The following is a 20,533-nucleotide window of genomic DNA, read 5'->3' on the forward strand; positions in this document are numbered from 1 at the left end:
CTTAACTATTTTAAAAATCCTAATTCTGTTAATTAAAAAAAAATTAAAGCATGCACGATTCATTAGAAAATAAAAAGTTTACATTTTATTTGCATAAAATTCTTATTGGTCTTCTTTGAAACAGTCTCAGATGTTTAATGTGCACAAAGTCCAGTGCCATTTCTGGAGAATTCTTGCGAGGCTTAACGTAGCATCCATCTTTGGAGTGCAGCTGGGCAATTGCCAGTGGATCCCTGCCAATCCCTGCCCTCATTCAGTTGTTGAGTTTCATGACAGTTATGGCTGTTCACTGATGTTTCCCAGCAAGTCCTAACTCTATGTAATGTGTTTACATTTTGGCAGTTCTAACACCATTACTCACAGTACACCCTCCTTGAGACTTACTGATTCCTTTTCTATCTCCTCACCCTTTTCTCAGCTCCTCTGAACTGACTTGAAATGTATTTGGATTAACTCGAGGTGGTATATGCCCAGTCATTAGGCCTTTGCAGCCAGAAATGGGACCTTTTTTGTTTGCGTTTCTGACCAGTATTTCACGGGTAAAACCCTCCCAACCATTGAGCACAACTACATCAAATGCTGTTGTAGGAAAGCAGCATCAGAGATTTTCACTATCCAGGCCATGTTCTTTTCTCACTGTTGCCATCAGGTAGAAGGTACAGGTGCCCCAGGACTTGCACTACCAGGTTCAAGAATGGTTACTACCCCTCAACCGTCAGGCTCTTATCTATTGAGATGTTGCAACCAGATCATTTTAAGGACTCTTTATCTTGTTATTTCATGCTCTCGTTATTTATTCCTATTTATTTATATTTACATTTACACAATTTGTCTTCTACGCTCTACTTCATCTTTCATTGATCCTGTTTATATTTACTGTTCTATATGTAAGGGGGTTTCATCTTTTATGTTACTGCGTAGACTAATTAAAATGGCTTCTTTGTTATGTTATACTTGGGAATGCTTCTTTGTTATGTTAAACGTTGAGAAAATTCTTGTGCTAGCAGTTTGTTTTGGGTTAGACTGTGATAAGAAGATGTTATGAACCAATTGGGATAGTTGTTATGTTTTTGGTGTATCTGAAGGTATTGTATGCATGGGGTTTTGGGGGAGAAGGTGGGAGAGAGAGACAGAGGATGGACCAGGTGCTGTGAGCCCGCTAACTGGGTCGGACCCCAAGCGGGGCGTTCAGTGAGGAAAGGAGCTGGAGACAGACTCGTGTGGAGCGTCTGGTCAACCACCGTTGTTGGTCCCAGGCGGCCAGTCGAGGTGGTCCGAGGGGTTGCAGGGTGAAGAAGAAGGGTCCTGAGCTCCAACTGTTCGTGCACGAAGAGAACTTCGATAAGTGTGGCGTCTTTTATTTTCCTTTTATATTTTATCCTCTGTTAATTATATAGTTCCAGTAATATCTATAAACTGTAAATCATTTAATCGTATCTGGTGTATTGTCTGTTATTTGGGCGGGGTGGAGTACATCACACAGCATCGACATGAACTAATTACCCAGTTTGGCGGGGCCGAGGGCTGTTTCCCTAGACGGCAGCGAGCCGAGCGACCCTGAGGCTGGCCAGGGGGGCTACATATAGATTCACTGAGTATGCCCTCAGGTAAATGAATTTCAGGGTGTCATGTGTGTTCTCTGATAACAGAATTTACCTTGAACTTTTGAACTTTAACTATTGTGTATCTATGAGTTTGTATCTCAATTTAAAGTAGTATTGAGCACATAGATGGGGTTGTAAAAGTGTAAAGCAGACATCCCACCTCTCCCGGAAGTTCCGGGAGTCTCCCGTATATTAATAGTGGCTCCCTGATGCCTGCAAATTATATACAATGTCCCGGAAATCAATTTTTTTGAGAGAGCGACCACGAGAGAGAAAGAGAGAGAGAGAGAGTGCCATGTCAGTGTTCCAAAAAAAGAAAATATAAAACGTACGTCACCCCAGACTATGCTAAAGTGTACCCCTGTCTAATAGGGGTCAAAAATAATGACAGTGTTGCTCGCTGCGCTGTTTGCAACAGTGACTTTTCTATTGCCCATGGTGGGTTAAGACTGTAAAAGACATGTTGAGGTGATTTAATCAGGTGTCATTCGTTCAGTAGCGTAGCTAATATTATTTAAACTAGCTGGCCAGCTGCAAAGGAGCTACTCTATTGCAGACATCCCACCTCTCCCGGAAGTCTCCCGCAAATTGATGGTGCTACCTCCCTGAAATGAGTTTTTGCGGGGTGGGATGTATGATAAAGTGATACCCAGAGCTGGCATTGGGTCAAAGAGGAGCAGGGGTAATTGTAGGGAATTTTGAGCTGGATGAAGTCTGGAGCAGATATTTTTAAATATAAAGGACCTAAGCTTTTGTTTTCAATCCAGTTACAGAATTTGAATAAACTGTTACATCATAAACACAAGAGATTCTGCAGATGCTGGAAATGCAGGGTAACCCACACAAAATGCTAGAGGAACTCAGCAAGTCAGGCAGCGTCTTTGAATAAACAGTTGCCATTTCAGGCCAAGACCCTTCCGCAGAACTGAAAAGGAAGGGGGCAGATGCCAGAATAAAAATGTGGGAGATGGGGAAGGTCGTCAGGTAGAAGGTGATAGGTATAGCCAAGTGGGTGGGAAAAGAAAAGGGCTGGAGAGGAAGGAATCTGATAGGAGGGGAGAGTGGACCATAGGAAAATGGGAAGGAGGAGGAGACCCAGGGGGAAGTGATAGGCAGGTGACAAGAGGTAAAATACCAGAGTGGGGAATAGAAGAAGAGAGGAAGGGAATAGAAAAAAATACTCAGAAGGAGTAATCGGTATCCATGCTCTCAGATTGGAGGCTACCCAGTGTTGCTTCTCCACCCTGAGTGTGGCCTCTTCGTGACACAAGAGGAGGCCATGGACCAACATGTCAGATGGAAATGGGAATTGGAATTACAAGACTTTACCACCAGAAAGTGCATCACCAATGCTGTTCTTAAAAAAAAACATAGAAACATAGAAAATAGGTACAGGAGTAGGCCATTCGGCCCTTCAAGCCTGCACCGCCATTCAGTACGATCATGGCTGATCATCCAACTCAGAACCCTGTACCAGCTTTCCCTCCATACCCCCGATCCCTTTAGCCACAAGGGCCATATCTAACTCCCTCTTAAATATAGCCAATGAACTGGCCTCAACTGTTTCCTGTGGCAGAGAATTCCACAGATTCACCACTCTCTGTGTGAAGAAGTTTTTCCTCATCTCGGTCCTAAAAGGCTTCCTCTTTATCCTCAAACTGTGACCCCTCGTTCTGGACTTCCCCAACATCGGGAACAATCTTCCTGCATCTAGCCTGTCCAATCCCTTTAGAATTTTATACGTTTCAATCAGATCCCCCCTCAATATTCTAAATTCCAACGGGTTAAGCCTAGTTGATCCAGTCTTTCATCCCAGGAATCAATCTGGTGAACCTTCTTTGTACTCCCTCTATGGCAAGGATGTCTTTCCTCAGATTAGGGGACCAAAACTGCACACAATACTCCAGGTGTGGTCTCACCAAGGCCTTGTACAACTGCAGTAGTACCTCCCTGCTCCTGTACTCGAATCCTCTTGCTATGAATGCCAGAATACCATTCACCTTTTTCACCGCCTGCTGTACCTGCATGCCCACTTTCAATGACTGGTGTATAATGACACCCAGGTCTCGTTGCACCTCCCCTTTTCCTAATCGGCCATCATTCAGATAATAATCTGTTTTCCTGTTCTTGCCACCAAAGTGGATAACCTCACATTTACCCACAGTAAATTGCATCTGCCATGAGTTTGCCCACTCACCCAACCTATCCAAGTCACCCTGCATCCTCTTAGCATCCTCCTCACAGCTAACACTGCTGCCCAGCTTCGTGTCATCCACGTTAAACAGTTATAAAGTCTAGCATTTGCGTATATTAGGATCTGACACTGACTTTAAGCAACCATCCGAAGCCCTATGAATGGCTACAATCAATTTCCTGGAAATCGGTCTAATTGCACCCATTTTGCACCTGTAGTTCTTGAGAGTGTGTATAAGGTTAACTAAACAGAACTATGAACTTGTATTTCATTTACTTTCAGATCCTAATAATTACTACCACAGGCGGAATGAAGTCACTACAACAGATGAGCTTGATTTCAAACATCACAATTACAAGGAAATGAGACAGGTAGGGATGTGATTCCTGCAAAGCTACCAGAAGGGAAAGTGAATCAGAGGTTCGGTAGGTTGATTTAACTGGGGTAATGTGAGAGTGGTACAGTGGTGTGTGGGTCGTCGTGCTGCTGCTTCACAGCTCCCGAGACCCAGCTTCAGTCCTGACCTCCAGTCCACGTGGAGTTTGCACATGCTTTCTAGAAACACACTGTCTTCTCCTAGGGGCTTTGATTTTCTTTACATCTGTCCTTGATTCCAGGCAATGCAACTACAACACTGGTTCATTGTATCAGCCCATGACTGCTAGTGACCAAAATGATGCACCATGGGACAACCATCCAGAGTTCCTTTTATGCCACTGTACAATTCTGTGACCTGTGCCTTTGTTTTACTTGCAGCTGATCATCTGTGGTAACTTTTTATTTATAGAAGCAGCATGGTAACAGGTCCTTCTGGCTCAATGAACCTCCACCACCCAATTGCACCCAGGTCACCAATTAACCCACTAACCTCTACTTCTTTGGAATGCTCAAAATCATGGGCACTAGCCTCACCAGTGTCCAGGACATCTTCAAGGAGTAACGCCCCAAAATGGGAGCATCTATTATTAGGGACCCCTTTTCATTCAGGACAAGCCCTTATCTCATTGTTACCATCAGGCAGGAAGTACAGGAGCCTAAAGTTGCATGCTCAATGATACCGAAATAACTTCTTAGCCTCTGCCATCAGATTTCTGGATGGACATTGAATCCATGAACACTTCCTTGCCACTTTCGTATTTCTCTTTTTTTTGCACTACTTCTTTAATTTAACTTTTTAATACATGTATACCTCTTACTGTAATTTACTGTTTTTTTATTATTATGTATTGCAATGTACTACGGCCACATAACGACAAATTCATGACACGCCAGTGATATTAAACATGATTCTGCTTCTGATGTGGGCAAAAACGGGAGCCCCAGGAGGAAACCCACATGGTCATGGGGAGAATGTACAAACTCCTTACAGGCGGAGGCAGAATTGAACCCAGGCTGCTGATGCTGTATTAGCTTTACTGGCTACTGTGGATCATCCCTACCACAGATAGTGTGTAGGGAAACCATGGTGCAGTTGATGAGCATCTGAGACTGGATTGCTGGAAAATTGGTGGTAGCTTGGGAGCCGTCATGGCCTTGATAGGATTAATGGCCTTTTACATCATGATTTTTCAAAAATTAGTACTTGTTGAAGGCCAAAATGAGCAGTCTTTTTATCTGAAAGAAGTTATCTAAATAATGTATGAATCTAATGTCTAAAACATGAGATTACTTGTACCAAGTTTGCAACATCTGGTATTTTACGTTCTGGTTTTGAAATACGTAAGTGCGGAAATGACAGTGGCTATTTCTACACTTATGTATTTCTATCAGAGATGTTTAAAATGGCTTGAGCAACAGGTGAAATACTGAAGAATTGGAGGATAACGTATGTTGTTCTGTTGTTTAAGAAAGGCTCTAAGAATAAGCCAGGAAATTATAGGCTGTTGAGCTTGACATAAGTAATGGGAAAGTTAATGGAAGGTATTCTAAGGGACTGGATATATAAGTATTTTGATAGACTGAGACTCTTTAGATATAGCCAGCATGGCTTTGTGCATGGTAGATCATGTCTAACCAGTCTTATAGAGTTTTTTTAAGGACACTACCAGGAAAGTTGGTGAAGGCAAGGCAGTGGATTTTGTCTACATGGCTTCACAAGACCTTTGATAAGGTCCTGCATGGGAAACTGGTCAAGAAGGTTCAGTCACTTGGCTTTCAAGATGACATCATAAACTAAATTAGACATTGGCTTCTCAGAAGAAGACAGGGCATGGTTTTAGATGGTTGCCTTTCTGACTGGAGGCATGTGATTAGTGGAGTGATGGGTCTGTTGTTTGTTATCTACAGCAATGATCTGGATGACAATGTAGTAAACCAGATCAGCAAATTTGTGGATGAACCCAAGACTGGGGACAAAGTGGACAGTGAAGAAGACTATCAAAGCTGGCAGTGGGATCTGGACCAGCTGGAAAAATGGGCTGATAAATGGCAGATGGAAATTAATGCGAACAAGTGAGTTGTTGCACCTTGGGAAGACAAACCAAGGTAGGACTTAAACAGTGAGCAACAGGGCACCGAGGAGTGCGATGGAATAAAAGGATCTTCAGCCCACACTGTTGTGCTGACCCTTAAAACCTGCCTCCCATGTAACCCCTCACCTTAAAGGTCCATTATTCTTTGAAAGTGGCATCACAAGTAGATGGGGTCATAAGTTAGAGCTATTGGCACATTGGTCTTCATAAATTAAAATTTTGAGTACAGGAGATGGGATGTTATGTTGAAGTTGTATAAGGTACTGGTGAGGCCTCATTTGGAGTATTGTGTGCTGTTCTGGTCACTACCTACTGGAAAGATCTCAATAAGATTGAAGGAATCCAGAGAAAATTCATGAGGTGTTGCCAGAATTTACCAGAGTTATAGAGAGAAGTTGAATTGGTTCAGACTTTATTCCCTAGAACATAGAAGAATGAAGGAAGATCTGATAGCGGTGTAGAAAATTAGGAGGAGTATAGATAGGGTAAATGTTAGCAGGCTTTTTCCATTGAGGTTGGGTGAGACTAGAACTAAAGGTCATGGATTAAGGGTGAAAGGTGAAATGTTTAAGGGGAATATGAGGGAGGACTTATTCAGAGAGTGTGGAACAAGCTGCCAACAATTGAAACTGAATGTGGGTTCATTTTCAACATTTAAGAGAAGTTTGGATAGGTACATGGATGGAAGAGTATGGGGTTTATTGTCCAGATGCAGGTCGATGGGACTAGAAACGTTAATAGTTCAGCATGGACTAGATGGGCCAAAAGGCCTGTTTCTGAGCTGTAGTATTCTATGACTCAATGATTGCAACTTGCTATCCGAAGTACTTTCTATTGGAGAGGCCTGAATTCTGAGGCCAGATTTATTAGTACTGACATATATCATGAAGTTTGTCATTTTGGAGCAGCGGTTCAGCGGTATAGAGTGTTCCAGATTATTCCAGGGTTTTCTGTGCTTACCCATGGAAGAAACAAACCCTGCCCAGTGGAGTCCAGATCTTAAACTCAACACAAAATAAAAAGCTGCTGGAGAAATTGAGGCATCATCTGTAGGGGGAAATGGACAGTTGAAATCTCAGTTCAAGATACTTCTTCTGAGTTGAAGTGTAAAAATTATCACCCCATGCTTCCCTTATCTAGTTCCGCTTCACCTTACTTTGTTAACAAATTTCATATCTCCAGTGTTTTTTTTGCATTCACCTTTCACCTCTTGCCATTGTTACCCTCTCCATCCTTCCAACATCTGTCTCCATTTTCCAGTCAATTACACCTCACCCAGTTCCACATATTGCTCACAGCCTTTGTCTCACCTCTCTACTTCACCTCTCTATACTGTCTATCTCCTTTCTACTCTTTCAGCCTAGTTGACTGAAATGTTCCTTTAGTGCATTTTTGTCCAAGATCTGTTCAACTATGTATGAGTCATTTTATAGTTGGCTGTACTATCCGGCTTTCCTTGCCCATTACAGAAGTATTTCAGTGTCTCAACAGGCCATATTTCTGCTATGCCTAACAAAAGGTCTTGAATAGTTGCTCCCTGATTCCTGAAGTTTGCTGAGCAGAGATTCAGACCGATGATTACAACCTTTCAAATTAGGCCAGGTCTTGTCCCACAGACAGTGCCCTCTCGGTACCCAATATCCAGCAACCTCCAGGCAATCCCGAAACCAGTGCACACAATGCATCATGAGGTGTTGCCAGAACTTACCTGAGTTATAGAGAGAAGTTGAATTGGTTCATACAATTGATTATCTGAATCTCAATGTTTCTTTAATCTCCAATTCCTGTTCGTAGCTGGACATTTACCAAGTTTCTTTTTGAGGAAGTTAATGGTTCAGTCTTATCTGTTTTCGATAAAATTCTGTTCTGCATATCCACTGGACTGAGGAAAATATTTCCTTTTAATCTTCAGTCTAGACTTCACTTGGTACTAATGACCATGTTGATAGATAACAGCAGAACAGGAAATTGCGAATAGGTGGCTCAGAATCAAAACTACTTCTGCGCTACTGTGCAGCTGTTGCGGGAGGAGAACTAAAGCCTCCCACTCCCCACTTTCCATTAGCTTTGTAACATATCTGTCTGATGGCAGTGTTCATCCATCACCAGTCAGCAGTGCAGGTCAGTCTTAGTAGGTGTTCACGAAACTGACAAGACCCGTTTCCTCTGGCAGCCAGTTGAAGCTTTCGTGTGCCATTGACAGAAAGACAGGTGTGTGTATGCAGTCAGCAGCTGGACCTACTGCAGGATTCTACCCACACGCTGAATCACCAGGCGCTAATTCTTTGTTTTACTATGCAGCGTAGTAGTTAAGAATGTCAGTGAAAATTAAGTTAAGTAGAATTTATTAGCTTTACCATTGATAAATGGCATCATGTGCTTTATAAGCCACACAAAGACAATGTAGATAAGCTGAATTTAAATCAAGCAAGTTCCACACATATTAATCATGATCTAATATAGCCATGATCTAATGGTCTAGCTACTCTATACTCGCCCGAGCTTTGGAATATAATTACTGTTTCGATATATTTTAAAAAAGATTGCTATTTTATTGTTCTAATAGTAGTTTATTATTTTATAAAAGTAAAAAATGATTTGTTTATGCATTGAATCGTATAAATAGTCCTAATCATGAGGGCATACTGAGAATTTTATATTTTTATGGAAATTATGACTTCTATTGGCTTTATGGTTGCAATGTTTTAAACCTTAACCAGCCTTATTAGTTTAAGTACTATGAGTTCACAAACCATAAGAACGTATGTATTATACATATAAACAAAATATAATTTCCTTCGAGATTCCTGAGGCAGATGAAGAACATGTGCTGCGTGATGCTCTGAATACGGGTATTAGTTTACAGTCCAGTTCAAAACAGATGCGTTTAATGTTGTGCATAACACAGGAATCACTTCATAATTTCCCATAATTACTCGTGCTGTGTGCACGTGAAGAAGTCAGAATAGAACAGCACGGTAACATAGTGGTTAGCACAGTGCTTTACAGTACAGGCGACCCGAGTTCAATTCCCGAAACTGCCTGAAAGGAGTTTGTACATTCTACCCGTGACCGAGTGGGTTTGCTCTGGGTGCTCTGGTTTCCTCCCACATTGCAAAGATGTACCAGTTGATATGTAAATTGCCCTGTGATTAGTCTGGGTTTAAATTGGGTGGCATGGCTTGAGGGGCTGGAAGGTATATGTCAACAAAATAAATAAATATAATACTCTAACACAGGGGTTCCCAACCTGGGGTCGACAGACCCCTCAGCTAATGATAAGGCTCCATGGTATAAAAAAAGTTGGGAGCCCCTGATCTAAGACATGCCTCTGATTTTCCCAGGAGTTCCTCCCTCAGAGTGACAATTTTTTGATCTTAGCTATTTAGTTCAAACTTCTTGTTTTATTTGAACATTTCCATCCTACTACTCATTTATGATGCTGGTTTACATCCAATGCTTGTAGTTCAGTGCAGCAGTACCCAAAACGATGGGTGAAAGTTTGATGTTGTGATAGTCACTGAGCTTGGCAGTTAGCGTACAGATGCTTCATCACCACTTAAGGTGACACCCTCAATGCACAGTTGTTGGTGTTTCTTTCTGGGAGTGCTTGTGTTTATAAGACCATAAGATATAGGAGCAGAAGTAGGCCATTCAGCCCATCGAGTCTACTCCACCATTCGAGCATGGGCTGATCCATTTCTATAGGTCTTTGTTCGCTTGCCTCGTCCTACATTTTTGCCTTATGGTAAACTGATGACCAAAACGCAAATATAATAACCATATTTTGTTCTTTTATATTGTCTGAAGTTAATTGGTCTGCAAGCTGGATCATGACCAAAAGAGCAAGATGCAAACTGTCTCTGTTATTCAAAGTCAGTGTAGATAACAGGCTTTACTTTGACTGTCAATTGTGCAGTCCGTGCTGGCTACACCTGTTACAGCCATACTTATTCGGCTTATGGTGCTGGGCGAGAGAAGGAAGGAGTGGAAAGTGTAATATTATCTATCCATAAAAATATGTAAAGACAGTTATTATCTATTAAGGAAAATTGGATTCTAGCTGCCAAAAGCTGGGAATTGTTAATGGTGAACACATGTTGCCGTCTCTTGAATGCTTTTGTACACAAACATATTTCAAGCTCAGATTTGATTATATCCACAAACTCCAAGGGTAGAAAACTTCGTATATCTATAAGCTGAGAAAGTCTGCAGATGATGGAAATCCAAAACAACACTCACAGAATGCTGGAGGAACTCAGCAGGTCAGCCAGCATCTATGGAAATGAGTAAACCATCGACGTTTTGGGCTGGGATACTTTTTGAGTCATGAAGAAAGTTCTCGGCTGACTGTTTACTTATTTCTATATTTATGACCTTATGAGTGACTACGTATCTCATTTGATAATGATTGACAGTTTATTCTGACTCTGTGTCCTCCAGTCTAACCTCCCCAGCCAGATGAATCATCCTCCTAGTATATAACCTGGCAAGCCATTGAAGGATTTTATGATGTTGCTTCTTGTTCTTAAGGTAATCAGGGAATACGAGGATTAACTAGGTTAATCCTGAACTAGAATCAATAGAAGATTGTTTTATTGAATAATGGGGAAGACATGAGGGACCAACTGGCCTCAGGATAAAGCTCTAATAGTCTGCTACCAGATAGTGCCAAACCAGCTGATTTTCAAGACTAGTGGATGTCAGAACCATAGAAACATAGAAAACCTACAGCACAATACAGGCCCTTCAGCCCACAATGCTGTGCTGAACATGTACTTACTTTAGAAATTGCCTAGGGTTACCCATAGCCCTCTATTTTTCTAAGCTCCATGTACCTGTCCAAAAGTCTCTTAAAAGACCCTATCGTATCCACCACCACCACTGTTGCTGGCAGTCCATTCCACACACTCACCACTCTCTATGTAAAAAAACTTACCCCTGACATCTCCTCTGTTCCTACTTCCAAGCACCTTAAAACTGTCCCTCAGACCTTCCAGGTCGGAGGAGGCGCGGCAGGTGAAGCTAATTACTCAAATTATCAGCTAATATAAGCAAGGTTTGCTCGAAGGGAGTGGCCTTGTCGAGGGAAGTGCCTTGTGAGAAAAGTGCGAGTCTTTGGCTCGAGAGTCTTCAGCGAGGAGGCTGAGAGAGGAGACTACGCCACAGTTGGAGAGGGTGAGAAGTGGTGAGGAGATGACCGCTAGGCTGATTCAATGTGCTGCGTGCATGATGTGGGAAGTCAGGGACACCGATAGTGCTTCTGGATCCTACACCTGCGGAAAATGTATCCAGATTCAGCTTCTGAAGGACCGTGTTGCAGCACTGGAGAGGCAACTGGATGAACTTAGGTTCATCTGGGAAAACGAGAGTTTTCTGGACAGGACCTACAGTGAGGTTGTTACACCGAGGATGCCAGAAGAGGGGTGGGGGGGCGACGATGAGCAAGGAAAGGATGCTTGAAGTACAGGAGACCCCGGGGGATGTGCCTCTCGTAAACAGGTTCACCCTCTTGGAAGCTGTCGGGACAGAAGGTGATACCAACCTGAGAGGTGGTCAGGTCTGCGAGTCAACAATTGGTGCTGAAGCAAAGCCGAGGAGACAGACGTCAGGCAGAGCCGTGGTAGTAGGGGACTCCATAGTGAGAGGTACAGAAAGGGGTTTCTGTGGCAAGAGGCGAGATTTAAGGATGGTGTGTTGCCTCCCTGGTGCCGGGATCCAGGATGTCAAGGACCGATTGCAGGGAATCCTCAAGAGTGAAGGTGAACATCCGGAAGTGGTGGTGCATGTCGGCACAAATGACGTGGGGAAGAAGAGGAAAGACATTCTACAGCGTGACTTCAGAGAACTCGGAAGAAGGTTGAAGAGCAGGACTTTCAGCGTGGTTATCTCCGGTTTGCTTCCAGTTCCTCGTGCTGGAGTGGTCAAGAACAGGGAGATAATGGATCTGAATGTGTGGCTGAGGAACTGGGGCAGGAAGCAAGGATTTACATTCTTAGACCACTGGGGTATGTTTCGGGGTAAGGATGAATTGTACAAAAGGGACGGGTTGCACCTTAATAAGCGGGGCACCAGCATTCTGGCAGGCAGGTTTGCCTCTGCAACACGGGTGTGTTTAAACTAAGTAGTGGGGGGGAGGGGACGAACTGGAAACATAAGGATGGAGATGAAGGGAAAGTGAGAATAAGAAAAGTTAAGAAAGACAGCAGAATCAACAGAGCAGAAAGCTCAAGAAGGGATCGTACAGTATGGCCAAATGAAATAGGAATTGATATGGGAGGTGAGGGGAGTAATGAATTAAAAGTATTATATATGAATGCACAGAGTATAAGAAATAAAGTGGATGGGCTTGAGGCACAGTTGGAAATTGGTAAGTATGATGTTGTGGGAATAACAGAGACATGGCTTCAAGTGGTCAGGCCTGGGAAATGAATATTCAAGGGTATACACCCTATCGAAAGGACAGACTGATGGGCAGAGGGGGTGGGGTGGCTCTGTTGGAGAATATAGAACATAGAATCAGGAGACGTAGAGTTAGTATGGATAGAACTGAGAAATTCTAAGGGTAGAAAGACCCTAATGGGAGTTATCTACAGGCCCCCAACAGTAGTCTGGATGTAGGGTGTAAGTTGAATCAAGAGTTAAAATTGGCATGTCGCAAAGGTAATGCTACAGTTGTTATGGGGGACTTCAACATGCACGTAGACTGGGAAAACCAGGTTGGTACTGGACCCCAAGAAAGGGAGTTTGTGGACTGCCTCCGAGATGGATTCTTAGAACAGCTTGTACTGGAACCTACCAGAGAGAACGCAATTCTAGATTTAGTGTTGTGCAATGAACCGAATTTGATCAGGGACCTCGAGCTAAAGGAGCCATTAGGAGGTAGTGACCATAATATGGTAGGTTTTAAACTACAATTTGAGAGGGAGAAGGGAAACTCGGAAGTGTCAGTATTACAGTTGAACAAAGGGAACTATGGTGCTATGAGGGAGGAGCTGGCCAAAGTTCAATGGAACAATACCCTAGCAGGTATGACAGTGGAACAGCAATGGCAAGTGTTTCTGGGAATAATGCGGAAGGTGCAGGATCAGTTCATTCCAAAGAGGAAGAAAGATCCTAAGTGGAGTAAGGGGAGGCTGTAGCTGACAAGGGAAGTAATGGACAGTATAAAAATAAAAGAGAAGAAGTATAACATAGCAAAGACGAGTGGGAAGCCTGAGGATTGGGAAACTTTTAAAGAGCAACAGAAGGTAAATAAAAAGGCAATACGCAGAGAAAAAATGAGGTACGAAGGTAAACTAGCCAAGAATATAAAGGAGGATAGTAAAAGCTTCTTTAGGTATGTGAAAAGGAAAAAAATAGTTAAAGACCAAAATTGGGCCCTTGAAGACAGAAACGGGTGAATTTATTATGGGGAACAAGGAAATGGCAGATGAGTTGAACAGGTACTTTGGATCTGTCTTCACTAGGGAAGACACGAACAATCTCCTAGATATAATAGTGGCCGAAGGACCTAGGGTAATGGATGAACTGAAGGAAATTTATATTAGGCAGGAAATGGTGTTAGATAGACTGTTGGGTCTGAAGACTGATAAATCCCCAGGACCTGACGGTCTGCATCCCAGGGTACTTAAGGAGGTGGCTTTAGAAATCATGGATGCATTGGTAATCATTTTCCAATGTTATATAGATTCAGGATCAGTTCCTGTGGATTGGAGGGTGGCTAATGTTGTCCCTCTCTTCAAGAAGGGAGGAAGAGAGAAAACAGGGAATTATAACCGGTTAGCCTGACGTCTGTGGTGGGAAAGATGCTGGAGTCAATTATAAAAGATGGAATTTTTTTTCCTCCAAAAATACTTCATTCAGAAGTATTACAAAATAAAGTTATATACATATTTAAAAAAAACATTCGTTGACCCTGAGTCCTTATCCAATAAATAAAGTTATTTACAATAAAATTATGTGTTGACTCTCTGTTCATTTACAACTGAAAGATGTTTACAATAAATCGTTCATTTACTCTTGTCCCTTGGTCAAGAGGTAAGACTTATTTACAATAAAATTATCAGCAATAAAGGTAGGCGTTGGCTCTATAATTCCTTTTCCAAATTAACAATTCCACCCACTCCTGGGGCACCATGTTGATTCATCTGTCCACACCGCTGATGAGGGTTATTCTCCTCCCCACCCGACCCCTCCCACTCCCACGGGTGATGAACCTTAAACTGTGGTCCTTCCCCACCGGGCCTTCGCGGTGGCCGCACCAAGTTTGAGTGCGTCCCTCAGCACGTCCTCCTGCAGGCGAGAGTGAGCCAGTCAGTAGCATTCAGTCACCGACATCTCCATGTGCTGGCAGACCACCAAGTTTCGGGCAGACCAAAGCGCGTCTTTCACCGAATTGATGATCTGCTAGCAGCACCGTATGTTTGTCTCCGTGTGCGTCCCCAGGAACAGCCCGTAGATCACGGAGTCCTCGGTAACGCAGCTGCTGGGCATGAATCTTAGCACTGTCCCCTCCATTCTCCTCCACACCTTCTTCGCGAACCCACAGTGTGCAAAGAGGTGAGCCCCCGACTCCACCCCATTACAGTCCTCCCGTGGGCAGTGGGGTGCGGAGACAACATTCCGGGTGTACAGGATGGATCTGACTGGGAGGGCCCCTCTCACCGCCAGCCAGGCAAGGTCTTGGTACCTGTTGGTGAGATCTGGCGATGAGGCATTTTGCCAGATGAACTGGACAGTCTGCTCAGAGAACCACGCCACTGTGTCCATCACATCCTTCTCCTGCAGTGCCTGCAGGACACTACGTGCCGACCACTGTCTAATTGCCTTGGTCAAATGCGTTGGCCTTGAAGAATTTTTCTACGAAGGGCAGGTATGGAGGCAATGACCAGCTGACAGAGTGTTGCGCGGGAAAGGAGCCAGACCCATCCTTCGCAGCCAGGGCGACAGGTAGAACCTGGGCACATGGTGGTACTTTGTGCCCACGTATCTGGGATCCACGCACAGCCTGATGCAGCCACACACGAAGCTGGCCATCAGAGTGAGGGCGACATTGGGGACGTTTTTGCCCCCATTGTCCAGGGACTTGTGCATGACGGTCCATCTCACCCGCTCCATCTTGGATCCCCAGTCAAATCTGAAGACAGCTTGGGTGATTTCTGAGCTGTAGGAGCGGGGAACGGGCCACACCTGAGCCAAGTACAGCAGCCCTGAGAGCACCTCACACCTGATGACCAGGTTCTTGCCCGTTATCGACAGGGTGCGCCCTCCCCACAGTCCCAGTTTCTGTTTCACCTTGGCAGTCCGCTCCTGCCAGTTCTTGTTGCACGCCTCAGCCCCTCTGAACCAGATCCCCAACACCTTCACGTGGTCAGACCTGATGGTGAAGGGGACACTGGATCGGTCGGACCAGTTGCCGAAGAGCATGGCTTCGCTCTTCGTGCGGTTGACCCTGGCCCCCGACGCTAGCTCGAACTGTTCGCAGATGCCAATCAACCTGCAAACTGACCTTGGATCAGAGCAGAAGATGGTGCCGTCGTCCATGTACAGGGAGGTTTTCACTTGGGTCCCTCCACTGCCTAGCAGCATCACCCCTCTTATGCCCTCATCCCTCCTGATGGCTTCGGCAAAGGACTCTATGCAGCACACAAACAAGACAGGGGAGAGGGGACAGCCCTGCCTGACTCCAGACCTGATGGGGAAGCTGTCTGTTTCCCACCTGTTGACCTGAACTGCACTACGGATGTCTGTATAGACCAGTCTGATCCAGTTCCAGATTCCCTCCCCAAATCCCATTTTGGAGAGCACGTCCGCCATGTACTTGTGCGATATCTGGTCGAAGGCTTTCTCCTGGTCCAAGCTGACCAGGCAGGCGTTCACCCCACTGTCCTGCACATAGGCGATGGTGTCCCTCAGCAGTGCGAGGCTGTCTGAGATCTTCTTGCCCGGTACAGCACAGGTTTGGTCCGGGTGAATCACCTGTCCCAGAGCAGACTTGACTCTGTTGGCGATAGCCTTGGACAGGATCTTGTAATCCACGTTCAGGAGAGAGATGGGTCTCCAATTTCTAATGTCCTCCCTTTCCCCCTTCTGCTTGTAGATGAGGGTGATGATGCCCTTCCTCATGGACTCTGACATACTGCCGGCCAGAAGCATAGAGTTGTACACTTCCAGCAGGTCTGGGCCCATCCAGTTCCACAAAGCCGAGTACAACTCAGCCAGTAAGCCGTCGCTTCCGGGAGTCTTACTCAACTTAAAGGAACGGATGGAGTCTGTCAACTCGTCCAGGGTCAGTGGCTGATCCAGACTCTCCCGCTTGCCGTCGTCTAAGACCTGCGTGATAGACGACAGGAAGTTACGGGAGGCTGTGGATTCTGTGGCCTTTTCATCGTACAGACCTGCATAGAAGGACTTGCAGATCCTCAGTACGTCGGTCTGCGAGGACACGACTGAGCTGTCCTCTTCCTTAAGGTTGTGGATCATAGAGCTCCTCCTGTGCACCTTTTGGAAGAAGAAGCGTGAGCACGTCTCGTCCTGCTCCACGGTTTGGACCCTTCATCGGAAGATGATCTTGGAGGATTTGGTGGCGATGAAATTACGACACATCTGGATAGCAGTAACAGGATCGGTCCGAGTCAGCATGGATATAGAAAGGGGAGATCGTGCTTGACTAATCTTCTGGAATTTTTTGAGGATGTAACTATGAAAATAGACAAGGGAGAGCCAGTGGATGTAGTGTACCTGGACTTTCAGAAAGCCTTTGATAAAGTCTCACATTAGTGGGCAAAATTAGGGCATTATGGTATTGGGGGCAGAGTACTGACATAGATTGAAAATTGGCTGGCTGACAGAAAACAAAGAGTAGTGATTAATGAGTCCCTTTCGGAATGGCAGACGGTGACGAGTAGGGTACCGCAGAGTTCAGTGCTGGGACTGCAGCTGTTTACAATATATATTAATGATTTAGATGAGGGAATTAAAAGTAACATTAGCAAATTTGCCGATGACACAAAGCTCGGTGGTAGTGTGAAATGTGAGGAGGATGTTATGAGAATGCAGGGTGACTTGGACAGGCTGGGTGAGTAGGCAGATGCATGGCAGATGCAGTTTAATGTGGATAAATTTGAGGTTATCCACTTTGATGGTAAGAACAGGAAGGCAGATTGTTATCTAAATGGAGTCAAGTTAAGAAAATGGGAAGGACAACGAGATCTAGGTGTTCTTGTACATCAGTCACTGAAAGCAAGCATGCAAGTACAGCAGGCAGTGAAGAAATCTAATGGCATGCTGGCCTTCATAACATGGGGAATTGAATATAAATGCAAAAAGGTCCTTCTGCAGCTGTACAGGGCCCTGGTGAGACCACACCTGGAGTACTGTGTGCAGTTTGGTCTCCAAATTTGAGGAAGGACATTCTTGATATTGAGGGAGTGCAACGTAGGTTCACAAGGTTAATTCGCAGGATGGTGGGACTGTCATATGTCAAAAGCTTGAAGCGACTGGGCTTGTATACTCTGGAATTTAGAAGGCTGAGAGGGGATCTTATTGAAATATATAAGATTATTAAGGGATTGGACACGCTGGAGGCAAGAAGCATGTTCCCGCTGATGGGTGAGTCCAGAACCAGAGGCCACAGTTTAAGAATAAGGGGTAGGCCATTTAGAACGGAGTTGAGGAAAAACTTTTTCACCCAGAGAGTGGTGGATATATGGAATGCTCTGCACCAGAAGGCTGTGGAGACCAAGTCTCTGGATGCTTTCAAGAAAGAGATAGATAGAGCTCTTAAAGATGGCGGAATCAAAGGTTATGGGGATAAGGCAGGAACTGGATACTGATTGTGGATGATCAGCCATGATCACAGAGAATGGCGGTGCTGGCTCGAAGGGCCGAATGGCCTACTCCTGCATCTATTGTCTATTGTCTATGTTGTGTTAGCCATTTCAGCCCTGGGAAAAAGCCTCTGGCTATCAACACGATCAATGCCTGTCATCATCTTATACACCTCTATCAGGTCACCTCTCATCCTCTGTCACTGCACGAAGAAAAGGCCAAGTTCACTCAATCATTATCTAATAATACCCTCACCCACTTTTAATTAGCCTGTTTTAGGTGTTATAGAGCAGTGTTTCCCAATGTTTTTTAGCCCAACACCCCCCTAAAGTACTTTCATACTTGCCTACGCCCCTCTTAAGCACAATACACTTTCCGGTGCCCCCATAGTGTAAAAATAAGTCTACCAAATGCGAACAATGAGAAAAATGATTCTGCTTTAAATTTTTATTTGTCTTTAAACATAGCTTACACAGTAGCTGTATAAGCTGTATAGCAGCTTCGAAATCAATGTGATTCTTGAGCTTGATGGTTTTTAGCAAGAATTGAAATATCTGGTTCAAATTGTGACAGAAAAAGCCTTAAGTCCCCATTTGTAACACTGTCCAAGGGGCTTCTGTTTTTGCGTGTTTGTGGTTCACAGCACTGAAGCCTCTTTCAACAAGGTAGGAGGATGCAAATGCAATGAAGAGTAGTTTGGCTTTTCTCCAAAGACCAGGAAACTTGTATGACAGTGTAGCCACATACCAGAAAAGCCAACATTTTTGAAAAGTATTTTTGCTTCTTCATCATTATAAATTTCAATAATTTCTTCATGCAAGCTCTCTTCCTGTTCTTCTGCCTTGCAAAAAATTGGGTTATTTACCCAGTCTGGAGTTTTCAGATTGTTGAAATCCTTGATTTGATTCTGAAAATCCTTCTTCAGTGACTGCAGGTGTAAGTGGTACTCTTGCAAATCACCATCTGTGAAAGAAAATGCCATACTTCCCATGCAGGGAAATCGTGAGAACATTCTTCTCCCAATGTTTTGCTTATACATTTCCAATTTTCTAAGAAAAGTCGATTCTACACTTTTTGCATGAATTATATTGACTTTAGAATGTTCTTTTTGTCATACAGATCGGCTAGGTAGCCCACATCTCCATGTAGAAGTTCAATCTTGTTTCCCAAGCTCTTGTTGACTTTGAGCAAACCTTCAACTACAGTGTCAAAAAGATCAAAGAAACGTTTTAAGCAACAGCCCTTTGACAGCCAATGCACTTCAGTATGAAGAAACGACCATTCAAACTCTTCTTTGTTATCTTGGCGTAACTGGCAAAATATTCTGCTATTTAATGGATAAGTTTTAATTTTGTTGATAGCAGATATTACACGAATGTGCTTGAGAAAGGTCACTGGCTGAGGTTTTTGTCTGTGCTATATTGACAATGAATTACACAAAGGATTGCAAACAGACTTGGAATTTCTCTTTTTATAAATTCCACCAAACTAGTATAGCAACCCGTCATATATGGTGCTGCATCTGTTGCACAAGAAATCATGTTCCTAATCAGGATACTTTTATTCTCAATGTACATTTTGAGCTCGTTGTAGATTGATTCTCTTTTGATATTTGTTTTTAACATTTTACAAAAGAGAATCTCTTCGTAAACTTTTCCAGTTTTGATAAACCATATGTATGCCATTAGCAATGCCTTGTTGTCTTGCACAGTTGACTCATCCAGCTGTATCCCAAATTCGGTTTTTTGTAACTCTGAGCATAGTTGATTCTCAATGTCCACTAATTTCATCAATATGGTGAGCTACAGAGTTATTACTCAGAGGAACTGATTTTAAAATACTGGTATCCATTTTGAGAACAGTGGTGAGCACTTCTGATACACATAGGCATTATTAGTCTTTCCTCAATTGTATGAGAGTTTCCACACTTTGCCATCATTTTGGAAATATTATAAGAAGCAATGAGACTACTATCAAGGTCATTTTCACCTTTCTTGGCAAATTACTTGAGTGTGCAACGTTTTTCAAATGCTTCTTTCATCTTCTGGAACTGAGTAAAACCATAAGTAGACTTTTCAGGGTGTCTTTTACGGAAGTGCTCCTGCAATCTTGATGGTTTCATGGCTTTATGAGACAGTACAGTATTGCAAATAAGACACATGGGGCATGGCTGATCTGATGAGAACAGAATAAAACCATACTCCAGATATATAACACTGTATTGACACACGTTCAGTAGTTTAAATTTCTTAGCAGGATTGGAATTCAAGGCTTCACTGCCTTCAGACTCATAGAGATCATACCATATGTATTTTTCCATTGTTAACGGGGCTAAATTAAAATGAAAAATTGACGTAAACAGGGAATGCTTTTTGGATGTTGATGATGGTAGCGAGTTGACACAGTACGTCAGCTTTTGTCCCTCAAGTTAG

General features: G+C 43.7%; 1 protein-coding gene across 2 annotated transcripts in view; it reads left to right on the forward strand.

The window, feature by feature from the left end:
- The window catches only part of LOC134359034 (inactive carboxypeptidase-like protein X2), a 231,333-nt gene that overhangs the window by 148,791 nt on the left and 62,009 nt on the right, over positions 1 to 20,533 (forward strand). For both annotated transcript variants that reach the window (XM_063071868.1, XM_063071869.1), the window contains one exon: positions 4,081 to 4,169. In XM_063071868.1, the coding sequence (XP_062927938.1) occupies positions 4,081 to 4,169 (89 nt within the window). The remainder of the gene's footprint in view (positions 1 to 4,080; positions 4,170 to 20,533) is intronic.

This window comes from Mobula hypostoma, chromosome 19 (assembly GCF_963921235.1).
Source record: "Mobula hypostoma chromosome 19, sMobHyp1.1, whole genome shotgun sequence".
NCBI classification, from domain to species: Eukaryota; Metazoa; Chordata; class Chondrichthyes; order Myliobatiformes; family Myliobatidae; genus Mobula; species Mobula hypostoma.